Source organism: Pleuronectes platessa, chromosome 7 (genome assembly GCF_947347685.1).
Source record: "Pleuronectes platessa chromosome 7, fPlePla1.1, whole genome shotgun sequence".
Taxonomy (NCBI): domain Eukaryota; kingdom Metazoa; phylum Chordata; class Actinopteri; order Pleuronectiformes; family Pleuronectidae; genus Pleuronectes; species Pleuronectes platessa.
Genome location: NC_070632.1, coordinates 14666222 through 14680396, shown reverse-complemented (window position 1 = coordinate 14680396; position 14175 = coordinate 14666222). Strand labels below are relative to the sequence as shown.

Genomic DNA, 14175 nt, shown 5'->3' with positions numbered 1-14175 from the left:
CTGCGCAGAAGCCTACTGCGCACTTCCTGCGCAGAAGCCCATTGCGCACATCCTGCGCAGAAGCCCAATGCGCATGAATTGCGCGCGCAGTTTTTTTTCTTTCTGTTTTTATATTTAATTAACTTAAACATTACATAGTGTAAGATATTTTGCAATAAATAGCTGAAATCCTGCCAATTGTAAGAGTTCAGTATATCTTGAAAATGGGAGGGAGAGAGATTCGGGGGTACTCCTTGTCGGAGAACGGACGCTCTACCAACTAGGCCACACCTTCTGATGATTGTCAGGAGGAACTAAGCACGATAAGAAGATGGACAAATCTTCGCGTATCTGTGTACGTGTCATTTTTGCTGCTTTTGACAAACACTTAACAAAATACTTTCTACTTTACTACATACTACATACATACTACAACCTTATTTAAAAGTTACTTTTATATTTTTGGCTTTTAGATACTGGATGATTTAACATAAACACATAAAGAGAGAAGTTTCCTGTCGTCTATACGCGAGGACGCTACAAAATTAATTATTTCTCATTGAGTTGCGTACAGTTCATCGTTCTCATAAAAGTGAACGTGTTCAATGAACGCGTTCTTTTGCGTTCGTTCGTGCACAACATTGGCTGTAGTTATGGATGACATACTGGTTGTTGTATTGTGTGCTGGACTGAGGTTAGGTGTAGGTGAAGATATAATTTTTTCACATAAACATAATGAATCAGGCCCTTACAAAAGTCCCCTGATACATCCAAGAGTATCAATCAAGCAGAGGAGCTCAATTTCATGTGGATTCCTGCACATTTAAAAATACCCAAGTAAACAACCTGCTCATAATAATACGATTATGAGATAAAACATTATTAATCCTACCCCGGGAAAATTCCCTTATTACAGCTGCAGGTAGTCAGAAGGATAAAGAACACAGGAAAGTATACAAATATAATAAAATTAAATGAAAACACAGAGAATGTGTGCATGATATACGAGCAGCGGCTAACGGACTAACACCAGCAGGTGGCAGTAATCTGACATTGAGGCTGGAGACCGTGAAAGCCCAAAGAAGAAGAAGCGGCTCCTCTCCTGCTGCAGTACCCTATGTGCAGTAGAGGATCGACCTTGGTCTGAAAGCTGATGATGGCGGGGAAAGCGTGGAGGTCAGGGGTACGTACCGTCAGTCTGTCAGTCTCTCACGTGTGTTGTACCAAACCTCTGCGACTGTGTCACAGCAACGGTCAGTTGACGGCTCCTGGTACAGGCGACATAGGAGACTGATTTATCATGACGTGACACATGCAATGTAAAACAATACATTAACGTCACACCATCATCCTCTAACCCCGGGACGCACCGGAGGTAGAAGCGCTGCGAAAAGCGGCCCGCCTCCTTTCTTGGCCCATCTTAAATACTTGGGCCGTTCGCACCGGCAGCGTAGTGTCAGGAAGAACCTGGAAGCGCCGCAGCCACACACACAAGCATTTAATCTCCTGTGGGGGGGTGGCGGCTACAGGCTTGCGTAGGTCAGTCACCTGTGAAGACCAGAATCATTTACCCCTGAACCAGCGCGGAAAATGACGATGATGATGAAAAATTAAACATAAAAAAATTAAATATGAAATTAAATATAATTTTTTTATATTCGATTAAATTAAATTAAATTAAAATTAAATTAAATTAGATTAAAAAAAAAAAACTGTGCGCGCACATCCTGCGCAGAAGCCCATTGCGCACATCCTGCGCAGAGGCCTACTGCGCACATCTGCGCAGAAGCCCATTGCGCACATCCTGCGCAGAGGCCTACTGCGCACATCCTGCGCAGAAGCCTACTGCGCACATCCTGCGCAGAGGCCTACTGCGCACATCTGCGCAGAGGCCCATTGCGCTCATCCTGCGCAGAAGCCTACTGCGCACTTCCTGCGCAGAAGCCCATTGCGCACATCCTGCGCAGAAGCCCAATGCGCATGAATTGCGCGCGCAGTTTTTTTTCTTTCTGTTTTTATATTTAATTAACTTAAACATTACATAGTGTAAGATATTTTGCAATAAATAGCTGAAATCCTGCCAATTGTAAGAGTTCAGTATATCTTGAAAATGGGAGGGAGAGAGATTCGGGGGTACTCCTTGTCGGAGAACGGACGCTCTACCAACTAGGCCACACCTTCTGATGATTGTCAGGAGGAACTAAGCACGATAAGAAGATGGACAAATCTTCGCGTATCTGTGTACGTGTCATTTTTGCTGCTTTTGACAAACACTTAACAAAATACTTTCTACTTTACTACATACTACATACATACTACAACCTTATTTAAAAGTTACTTTTATATTTTTGGCTTTTAGATACTGGATGATTTAACATAAACACATAAAGAGAGAAGTTTCCTGTCGTCTATACGCGAGGACGCTACAAAATTAATTATTTCTCATTGAGTTGCGTACAGTTCATCGTTCTCATAAAAGTGAACGTGTTCAATGAACGCGTTCTTTTGCGTTCGTTCGTGCACAACATTGGCTGTAGTTATGGATGACATACTGGTTGTTGTATTGTGTGCTGGACTGAGGTTAGGTGTAGGTGAAGATATAATTTTTTCACATAAACATAATGAATCAGGCCCTTACAAAAGTCCCCTGATACATCCAAGAGTATCAATCAAGCAGAGGAGCTCAATTTCATGTGGATTCCTGCACATTTAAAAATACCCAAGTAAACAACCTGCTCATAATAATACGATTATGAGATAAAACATTATTAATCCTACCCCGGGAAAATTCCCTTATTACAGCTGCAGGTAGTCAGAAGGATAAAGAACACAGGAAAGTATACAAATATAATAAAATTAAATGAAAACACAGAGAATGTGTGCATGATATACGAGCAGCGGCTAACGGACTAACACCAGCAGGTGGCAGTAATCTGACATTGAGGCTGGAGACCGTGAAAGCCCAAAGAAGAAGAAGCGGCTCCTCTCCTGCTGCAGTACCCTATGTGCAGTAGAGGATCGACCTTGGTCTGAAAGCTGATGATGGCGGGGAAAGCGTGGAGGTCAGGGGTACGTACCGTCAGTCTGTCAGTCTCTCACGTGTGTTGTACCAAACCTCTGCGACTGTGTCACAGCAACGGTCAGTTGACTTCAGCCTGTTTGACCGACGCTCCTTCATTCACAGACTGACGTCTGCTCCCCAGCTAGCTAGCCATGCTACTTGCTTTGAGTTACTATAGCAACCTGATTCCTGGCCGCCAGCCTGCTACTACGACATGATTTCTATAATGTGATAATGCATGTGGTGACAGTGTATTGTTGACTGCTCAAGTGTAACATGTTACTGCAAATCTACGCTAAGGCAACACGTCTTCATATCATCTGCAGATTCTTAATCTACTAAGAAAGTGGGGTTTATCGGTCAATGACAAGGATAAAATCAAGGCACAGGAAGTAAGTTAAACAAGTAAAGTTGACTGTCCCCGCTGGGTTAGCACGGTAGCTAGCTAGCAACGACCCTCAGTAGAAATGCTGCTCAGATCTGAAGTTGACATGTTATTGAAACTCGGCACGGCTAAGACACGCCCTTCCCTGTAAACTGACAGCTCCTTTACAAAATGAGACTTCTCTTCACTGTTTTTCAGCTACAATATTAACATTACATTTTCTATCTCATCTAACCTTTACCTTAAACTTAACTTTAAAGGTATTTGTGTGGGTCCTTTATCCATTGTCCTTAATTAAGACGAAAACATTTTATTTAAGGAGGCCTAGCAGATCCTGCTGTAATGAGTATCTTCTTCCAGATAATCCATCTATCTATCTATCTATCTATCTATCTATCTAATTATCTGTCTATCTCTCTTTCTCTCTATCTATCTGTCTATCTGTCTATCTGTCTATCCATCTATCTATCTATCTATCTGTCTCTCTGTCTTTCTGTCTCTCTGACACTATCTGTCTGTATATATATATATATATATTTATATATCTGTGGGCTGTAAAACACAAGAATGCATAATTCTTGAGTCACCCTTTTCCTAGTATGCTCGCTGCCTCCAGTAAGTTCACTGTTCCCATACTTCTCCAGTTCTTAAGGGTTTCCTCAGTCAGAAATACACAGCATAGCATCCGTGACATATTCCTGCAATAGAAGTCAGAAGATAAAATGAAAAGTATTTGATTTTTATATTTCTGATTGTCAGGTGTCGAAGGTGGCTGGAGCTTTGATGAGAGAGACTCCACAATCCAGGACATTCAACCGTGGGGTATTCATCTTTTACTTTAGAGATTAAATACATTTTAAATTGAAGACTTTTTACATATAACTTATTAAATTGTGACTCTGAAGTGAGTCGTTGTTCTATTATCACTCAGTGTTATTTGTCTTTGTTCTGCCTCACAGATGCAAACCGTCACTTTAATCCCTGGTGATGGAATTGGTCCAGAGATCTCCAATGCTGTCATTAAAATATTTGAATCAGCTCAGGTAAATACTTATATTTTAAGTCTGTATTTTTCATACATTTTTTAAATGGCTCTATTCAAACTAATCTCCTGCTACTGTACACTTTTAAATTAGGCACCCATTCAGTGGGAAGAGAGGAATGTTACTGCCATTCAAGGACCTGGAGGCAAGTGGATGATTCCTCCTGATTGCAAAGAATCAATGGACAGGACCAAAATTGGCTTGAAAGGTAAATTTTTACAAATATTTATTAAAAATAGGATAATTAGCCAATAAGTTATTGCTAATGGTGCTGATGAAATAGGTACAGTGTTTTTCTAGTGAGTGTTAACTGATTATTCTATAACTGTAACATTTCCCCCATTACTCCCCACAGCAGATGTTAGGGATTTAGATCATTTAGAGAGTTGCATTACATTTGCTAATGACACTACAAGATCCATTGCTGTAAATTGCTGTTAAAAATAATCATGGCACATCAATATAAGATCTTATCCATTGGATAGGTGTTTGTGTTGAAGGTTAACAACTAAATATTATTGCTTTATTTAACAATAAACAGGTCCTCTGAAGACACCAATAGCTGCTGGTCATCCCTCTATGAACCTGCTGCTTAGGAAAACATTTGACCTCTATGCCAATGTGCGTCCCTGTGTGTCCATTGAGGGATATAAAACCCCATACACTGATGTGAACCTGGTCACCATCAGGGAGAACACTGAGGGAGAATACAGTGGGATCGAACATGTGGTAAAAATCTTCAAACATTACTTGTCAAGTATTGGAAATTGAATTTTTTTTGTAAACTATTTTCTGTTTTGACCTTTTCATTTTACATAGACATGCGTAGAATCAAAATGTAGGCAGTTTTCTTTGGCCCAAAAACCCTTATATTTTAATGTCTTTTTTTATTTAATTTCTCATAGTTACTGTTATTATTCTGTATTATAGCAGTGGGGTATTTCACATTCACTATTGATAATATTCATTTCAGATTGTCGATGGAGTTGTACAGAGTATTAAGCTCATTACAGAGCAAGCCAGCCTACGCATTGCAGAATATGCTTTTGAATATGCCAGAAACAATCAGAGGGCCAGTGTTACTGCTGTTCATAAGGCTAATATTATGTAAGTTGTTTTTATTACAAATTAGTTTTATAACTTTATTTTAAAGCTGTTTGAGGAAATTAAAAGGTTGTCCTCTCTTTTTTCTATAGGCGAATGTCAGATGGGCTTTTCCTGCGAAAATGCAGAGAGGCCGCTGAAAAGCACAAAGATGTGAAGTTCACTGAGATGTACTTGGATACTGTGTGTCTTAATGTAAGTCCCAGTAGCTTTTACAAGAAATTAGTTTTTGATTGGATACAAAGCAATATTTTGCGGTAAATATTGTATATTTAACATCCAATTATGTTTTTACAGATGGTGCAGGACCCCACTCAGTTTGATGTGTTAGTGATGCCAAATTTGTATGGAGACATCTTGAGGTAAAACAGATTGTGTATGCATTTAAACACAACTGTCCATTGTGTCTTTTTGTTTTACTCTACCTGTAGAAATGTGTTAAAACCAGGAGAGCAGTGCTGACTAGGTTGAATCCAGCAAACAATAAATTAGCAGAATATTGTAATGTGCTACAATGACAACAACATTACTGTAGGAACAAGAACTCTAAAGGTAAACCACATGTGTTTAATATTACAGTGATCTTTGTGCTGGACTTATTGGAGGTCTCGGAGTGACTCCTAGTGGAAACATTGGAGCCAATGGTGTTGCCATATTTGAGTCGGTATGTTGTTTTTCTATCCAGAAAATCACGGTGTGGGAGGAGTTACTGAAGACACATGAACCTTTTGTCTACATGTTTTTGTATCCTCATCATGATGATTGATTTTGATTAATTCCCCCCTCAGGTTCATGGAACTGCACCAGATATAGCAGGACTAGACATGGCCAACCCCACTGCCTTGCTGCTCAGTGCGGTCATGATGCTGCGGCACATGGGTCTGCACGGCTACGCCAAGAAGATCGAAGCTGCCTGCTTTGACACCATTCGAGACAAAAAGGTAAACTTCTTTTCAAGACATTAAAGACGCACATGTTCATAAGTTCCCTTTCTGACTTATTATGCTATTTGTCATCCATCTTCAAGGTTCTCACAAAAGACCTGGGAGGAAACTCAAAGTGCTCAGAATTCACAGATGTTATATGTCAGCGAGTGCGTGATATGGACTAATAAGATCCTCATGTGGCTGTGAGTCGATCGTTAGTGTTGAAGTCTATAAACTTAATCATGGCCTGTTGTATCTGCACATTTTTAACCGAAATATGTATTTAAAAAGATTTTGAGATCCCGAAAGTTTTATTTTTCCCGCACTTTTCAAAGCAATGTCTTAAAACGTTGGATCAACATTCAACGCTGTATATGTTATATGCGTATATACTCTTAAAAGAGATTTATCTGTGGTGAACATGGTCTATTTATTGGCTGTATTTAGCCTCCTGTGTGATGTATTGTACAATTTTATTTTATCATTGAAGGCACAATTTCAGCTTTTATAATTTGAACATTATCAGGCTCCGTCACATGAAACTTGAAAATGTTTTGCACTCGTCTTGTTGTTCAGGTCATAGTGTTCTCTGCTGCAATATAAAGAAAATGAGTATAACATCAGAACATGTCAGAGTCTTTATTTAATGTTATGCTAATGACTACGCTTGGCTTTATTAGCGCCCTCCACTAACAGCAACAATCCCTATGATAACTTGTTACTGTGGTTATTGTTTTTCATTTGTTCACATGGGTATAAACCATGTACGGAATATTACCAAATGCAGCACAAAATATGTAAATTTTTAAGATCCTTTCAAGGAAGTACCTGTTAAAATTTTTGACTGAAAAATAAATTGTATGTGAATCAGGAGAGATTTAAATTGAAAGATAAACAACATTTATTGCCATGCTGAATAAGAGATTAAGTAATGTGATATGCTTGAGTCTATTTGATGCTGAGGTCTAGACACTGCCGGTGGTTGATGGAATCTTGAGAATGTTGCGGATGTGAATGAGATGAGATTAGTGAACTCAGTTGAGCTTGACCAGACTGCACATGAAGACATGAGGCTCACAGTAAGTCAATGAAATTGCAGCTGACAGACACAAAGTGTAAAACAGATTTGAAGTTTGACAGTAACAAAATGATTGGCTGATTTAGATCACGGCAAAATCTGTTTGATTTCTATAAACATCCAACGGAAAAGAGAAAATAAACAAAAAATACAGAATTTGTACATAAAAATAAACATTTCACTGAGGAAATATTGTTCGTATCAAAATGTAATTGAGTAAAGTGCAGTGGAACAGGATTATTGCAACAGGATGTTGGTTGATTGCACAAAGCAGGTGGGGTACAAAAATGAATGTGAGTATGCAATGATATGTGAATATATAAAAATGAGAAATAAAATAATGTAATATGAGGTTCATTTTGAACTGTTTCCTATTACTTGTCTTGAAATTGTTTTATGGTAACTTGTAAAGCACCTTGTAGTATATACATATAAAGGTGATTCATAAATACAGTTTTTGTTTTTATTATTATTGTCATTGATTATCATAAATGATTATTGTTGTTATAATTGTTGTGATGTTAATATTGATGAACTCCCATCTGAAGAACTCGAGAGGATATTTTACTTGTTGTAATTACTTTTAAATGAGCTGCCTGTGTCCCACTAAATGCTTTATAAGCCTCGGACCCTGGCACCATGGCTCCAGTGTAATTTAACCCGGGGGAAAGGGGCAGGGTGCCGGCCTCCTCTGACCACGCCTCCTTCGTGTCCCTGCGGCCTCAGCACGACGAAACATCCGGCGCCTCTACTGGAGCTCTTCAGAAAGTTCTACACCGTGGAGCGGTTATAAGAGCCGGCCATCTTCCCCCCAGCAGCCTCACTGTTCACCGAAGGAAACACGGGAGTGTAACACCACAAGGTAAATATGTGACATCGTGTGTAAATGTGTACGAATCCCTTTGCTGCGTAGCTGTTAAACGTTGACGGTTCAACGTAGGAGAACAACAGCGGAAGTAATGAACGGACCGTGAACGCCACATGTCCTGCAGCTGTTACCGTGTTTTTCATATTTAGCGTCACCTTTGTCGTTAGGTAGCCTTCGCCAACGGTCGTTTCACATTTACAGAAGAGCCACATTGATTATTTTTTTTGTTCCTTTTTCTTCTGGTGTTTGTTGTAGAGGAGCTACCATGGTTCACGAAACCGGCTTCTACGACCTCCTGAGTGTCGGCCCCAAAGCCACGCAGGATGAGATCAAGAAATCCTACAGGAAGCTGGCCCTGAAGTATCACCCCGACAAGAACCCCAATGAAGGGGAGCGGGTGAGTGACGCACACACGCGGAGCCGTTGGAAATGGCTCTGCTAATTTTAAACACCTGACTGAAGGAAGTTTCTGGAAAGACCGAGGCCACCTCCCCGGTGTCTGGCGCTGTGTTAGAGCCAGGGATCGATGTGATGACATATCCTCGTCCTGACTCATGAGACCAATCAATCAGTCAAATTTCTTTGTGTAGCCCATATTCACAAATCACAGTTTGCCTCATAGGCCTTAAATGGATAGTTCACCTAAAAATTCGAAATTCACTCTATCTTCTCACCACTTTGCCGGTTGAGGGGGTGGGTGAAGTGCAAAACACTTTGGAACTTTCAGGGTTAAACAGTGCTGCAACAGAATCCAATATAAATTAATTAACTTGGGGATCACTTCTTCAACGTATAAAAAAAAACATTAAATGCCTCCATACTGTTGCTGTGGTGTCGTCAATGTGTTTGTAAGCCCCGACATTCATATTTAGTTTAATTGTATTGGATTTGGCTACAACGCTGTTTACCAGAAGTGTTTTGTGGACTCAAACACTTCTTCACCCACCCCTCCATAGATATAGTCGGGAGTAGATAACGAGTGAATTATCCCTTTAACAAGGTGTGACGTCCTCTGTCATTAACAAGAGCAATGAAAAACTACAGAAAAAAACGATTGACAGGGTAAAAAACATAGAAACCTCAGAGAGAGAATGTTGTTTAAAGTATTTTTTCCTTGAGAAAACGTCTGAACGAGAAAGTGAACAGCAATGACCGATGAAATGAGTTATGTCAGTAATGGTATGTGAGTCGGTTAATCGTCAACTTTTTTTTAAGGGCATTTAGTATTATTCCTCAGTAAGACAGGTAGTGAGATGTATCATTATCTTACTGTCTTGAAAGGTATTGATATTGCAGAATCTCAGTATCATATTATCGAAAAATGTCCTCATATTGTTAAAAGGGAAGATGTTTTTCTTGGCAACTTCTTTTCCTTAAGAGTGAGTGTCATTAGGTGATTGTTTGGATGCTTTTACAGTGCAAGGCCAGTAGTGGGCTCCAGCAGTATTTGCATAGAGGGGATTAGATTGAGTCGTGTGGAGAGTGTATATGACCACAGCAAGGAGAGGCTGTACTCCTATGTTGATGATTTTGTTTGGCGGTTCTTGCTATAAAGCAAGTTCACTAGAGGTTGAAGTTTCTGCATCTGATCATTTATCTGAAGATATCACAGCAGTGTTAATTTTGGCAGCTATTTTTGATTTAGTCTTAGTCTTTTGACGAAAATGCATATTAGTTTTAGTCACATTTAGTCATTTTTATCCTTCTTAGTTTTAGTCGACGAAAACAAATTACATTTTAGTCTAGTTTTAGTCACATTTAGTAGCCACATTAAACTCCTTTTCTTCCCTTCTCAGGACCAGGGACCCTGTGTTGTGTCTAAAACTGCATAATAGTCTAGCTTGCAGTACTTAGGTTGTCCATTAGATATCCCTACCAGCATAGGTCTATAGCAGGGGTCGGCAACCTTTACTTTCAAAAGAGTAATTTTACCCCCTCTTCCCCCAAATAAAATTTGTCTGGAGCCGCAAAACATATTTGATAACAAAACAAATAAAGTTTAATATTAAGTTAATATAAATTATAGAACCACAATAAAGAAAACTCTTTTACTGTTTGTACCTGTTAAAACAAAGGAAAACACCGAACACTTATGAAGAGATGAAAATATACAGGCAAGTGTAGGCCTACTTTGAAATAAATTAAACACAGACCTTTGTAGGGCTATTTGAATAAGAAGTACCCTATTTTGAAATAAATAAAAACATATAGCTGCAGCCTAATAGCTTAAAAATATATATTTAGTTTTAAATGTGAAAACAAAAAGTGAGAGCAGGTTAGACTGGAGGCGGACACAGAAACTGAAGCTCGGTTCAAACCAACTGCAGCTTCTGCTCTGATCAAGAAGGTGCTGTGCAGATCTCTGAGCAGCTGAGACCAGAGAAACTCTGTGTTTTCACTGTTTCCATAGTTAAGAAGCTGCTTCACATGGACGAGCTCAGATCTTGTGTCTCTGAGCAAGTGAGCGGGGTGGGGGGCGGAGCCTCGGGACCGGTGCACTATCTGGGGCGCACACACACACACACAGACGCACACACTCACTCGCCCGCTCCTGATACTTCATGACGGCCTGATACGATGTTTAAATAAATTATTGTGACTTAGTCAACCACCAACATTTTCGTCTCGTCTCGTCAACGAAAGTTAAAATAGATTTAGTCATAGTTTTTATTTTCAAAGAATCGTTTTCGTTACGTCTTCGTCTCGTCTTCGTCATGGAAAAAAGATCGTTAACGAATATTTTTCGTCATCGTTTTAGTCAATGAAATTAACACTGTATCACAGGTAGTTAGTCTTTCTGGGGTTTATTTGTTTTTTCTACCTGGTGATTCATGTTCGACATCACAAACTCACTGGAAACCTAAAAGCTCTCTCACTTTGCTGTCTTGCCAGTGTTGCATATTGCAGATATTAAGTAACAAAATCACACATTATTACCAAGATGTAAAAACAGCAAGTACACAACCATTCATTTAATGCACGTTATAATGTTGCGCTGGGAGAGGTGCAGCATCTACACTGCCAAAATAAAGAATAGGTTATTCTACTCATCATGAAGTATGCTAACTAGAACAGCCCTCAGTAGAGTGCAAACTTTTGCCAAACCACATTTTCATATTCACCAAATCAACATGTTGATATGGATCTGCACCAAACTGCACACACTCTTAAATATCAGTCTACTAAAGAGGCCTGAAATTCTCAGTAGAATTTAATGGGCTCTTCCCTGACCCATACTGCAGCCCTCCACCAAGTTTCATAATTAAAGTCCATGTGTACATCTAATAAAACCAAAAGATTATATTTCCGTAATCATGAAACCATCATCAGTCATTACCACTTATACGGAGATATGTCAATTATTTATGAAATGAATGCAGTCCTGTTCTCAAAAATGAGGTAATGTTTTTTAAATGTTTTAATCCACAGTTCAAGCTCATATCTCAAGCATACGAGGTGCTGTCCGATCCAAAGAAGAGACAATTGTATGACCAAGGTGGAGAACAAGCGATCAAAGAAGGAGGCGTGGGCGGAGGAACATCGCCAATGGACATTTTCAACATGTTCTTTGGAGGTGGGGGACGGATGCAGAGGGAGAGAAAAGGTAAGATTTGTATTGGCTTAATAAGTAATCCACCTGCATACTGTTTAAGTTTATATATTCCAAATGCATAACATTTAACTTTTACCTTCATACATTACGTTATAAACATATATTTTTTTATATTTTCCTACAGGGAAGAATGTTGTTCACCAGCTTACTGTTACTCTAGAGGAAATGTACAGTGGCGCCACCAGGAAGCTTGGACTCCAGAAGAATGTGATTTGTGAAAAATGTGAAGGTACGTATTGGTTTGTCGTTAATCGTTAACTACTGAACAAGTTTGTTCAGAAGTATCAAACTGTCATTATTCTCTTTATGGCAGGTTATGGTGGTAAGAAAGATGCCCTGGAGAAGTGCTTGACTTGCAAAGGAAGAGGAGTACAAATTAAGGTGCAGCAGATTGGGCCCGGCATGCTCCAGCAGATCCAATGCATGTGTTCAGACTGCCACGGACAGGGGGACAGGTTTAACGCCAAAGACCGCTGCAAGACCTGCAATGGACAAAAAGTAGAACGCAAGAAGAAGATTCTTGAAGTTCACATTGACAAAGGTTAATTTTTCTTCCATCTCAGATATTCTTATTTCTTTAAGAATTGTCGTTAGTATTAAATGTGTAAAGCAAACTAACCAGAAGATAAATGTGTTTGGCAGGTATGAAAGACGGTCAGAGATTGACATTCCAGGATGAAGGCGACCAGGAACCTGGACTGGAGCCCGGAGATGTGATCATTGTACTTGATCAGAAGGACCACTCTGTTTTCCAGAGACGAGAGGATGATTTGACAATGAAGATGAACATCAAACTTGTTGAGTCCCTGTGTGGTTTCAAGAAAACCATTCAAACCTTAGATGATAGAACGCTAGTCATCAGCACACAGCCAGGTAACTGATCAGCTGCTCTCCAGCCTCCCTAACCCTTAAATGGACTTTTTCAAATTCAGAGTTAATTTAAATGTCTTTTTTTTCAACAGGTGATGTCATCAAGCACAATGACATCAAATGTGTTCCAAATGAGGGCATGCCAATTTACAAGGATCCCTTTGTAAAGGGAAAGCTTATTATTCAGTTCCAGGTAAGACACTGAACTGTTTAACCAGTGTTACACCGGACTCTGGATTCAAATCTTTCTTAGGTTATATTGTCGGACCAAACCTTCAGATCAGGTAATTGTAATTTAACCCCTCAGGTGGATTTCCCAGAAAAAGACTGGCTTCCAGAGCATCTCATGTTCCAGCTGGAAAGACTGCTTCCTCCCAGGGAGGACGTGATGGTTACTGATGATGCGGATGAGGCGGATCTCTGTGAGGTGGATGAGCAGACACAACAGAGAAACTACGGCAGGGAGGCTTATCAGGAAGATGAGGAGGGTCCCAGAGGCGGAATGCAATGTCAGACTCAGTGATTATACACTATGATATCACAGGTTGTAGAGCATGTGGGGTTTTTTTGTGAAATGTTTTTGTTTCTTTAAAGTTATGATTTTTAAGTAATGCACAGCAGATTGTTCACATTAAGTTTAAAACAGTAAACAACCCATTTGTGTGCTTCTTTCCTGAAACACAAACATGCAACTGGGGTGATTGTATTTCCCATTTTAATTGTGCCCCCAAAGTTATCAAGTGTATGTTGTTGTTAACTCATTCTCTTTTGTTGATGTATGCTTCTGAAGAAAACCAATGCACAAAAGATTTATTTTCACTCAAAAGCTGAAAGGACTACTTGTATGCTTTCTGTGAAGGTAATTTCAGCCACGACAAACATTTTATTATTTCTCAATAAAAGTCCCAGAATGCCGAAATCTTTGGATTTATTGTGATCTCGCATGTCATATGTAACATTTTTTAAACTTTGCTAGCAGGTTAAAACATTTGTACAGACAACTGTGGGAAAATAGGGAGTTTATCTTGAGCATTGCAGACATGATGAATGTCCCTCTTGGCATTTAAAATGCGGTGAGGAGTAATTCCCTCTGCCTTTAAAAGCCTCTCACAAATTTCTTCTGAGGTGTCTATAAAATGAGAGGAGGAAGGGGTGATGATAAAATAAATTCTTACATTGTAAATATAATTCTAGGATTAGAGTAATTGATTAAAATCAAGTTAGAACAGTAGAATGCTTTTTCCTCTT

At 39.4% G+C, this 14175-nt stretch overlaps 2 protein-coding genes across 3 annotated transcripts; both read left to right on the top strand.

Annotated features, from left to right (window-relative positions):
* The first annotated feature begins 2928 nt into the window (after positions 1-2928).
* On the top strand, positions 2929-7124 carry idh3a (isocitrate dehydrogenase (NAD(+)) 3 catalytic subunit alpha). Of its 2 annotated transcripts, XM_053427485.1 has the most exons (12): positions 2956-3048; positions 3367-3432; positions 4185-4247; positions 4385-4468; positions 4562-4676; positions 5010-5197; positions 5442-5575; positions 5665-5767; positions 5870-5934; positions 6152-6236; positions 6361-6513; positions 6600-7124. In XM_053427485.1, exons 1-12 carry the CDS (start codon positions 3019-3021, stop codon positions 6681-6683), a joined length of 1170 nt encoding a protein of 389 aa, XP_053283460.1. In that variant the 5' UTR covers positions 2956-3018; the 3' UTR covers positions 6684-7124. The 2 variants fall into 2 exon arrangements, with proteins under 2 accessions (XP_053283461.1, XP_053283460.1); XM_053427486.1 differs by lacking the exon at positions 3367-3432 and having other exon boundaries at positions 2929-3048.
* A 1152-nt stretch (positions 7125-8276) lies between these two features.
* On the top strand, positions 8277-13846 carry dnaja (DnaJ heat shock protein family (Hsp40) member A). Its single transcript, XM_053427484.1, has 8 exons — positions 8277-8438; positions 8700-8841; positions 11874-12048; positions 12182-12286; positions 12371-12598; positions 12700-12930; positions 13020-13120; positions 13235-13846. Exons 2-8 carry the CDS (start codon positions 8710-8712, stop codon positions 13448-13450), a joined length of 1188 nt encoding a protein of 395 aa, XP_053283459.1. The 5' UTR covers positions 8277-8438; positions 8700-8709; the 3' UTR covers positions 13451-13846.
* Positions 13847-14175: the final 329 nt, after the last annotated feature.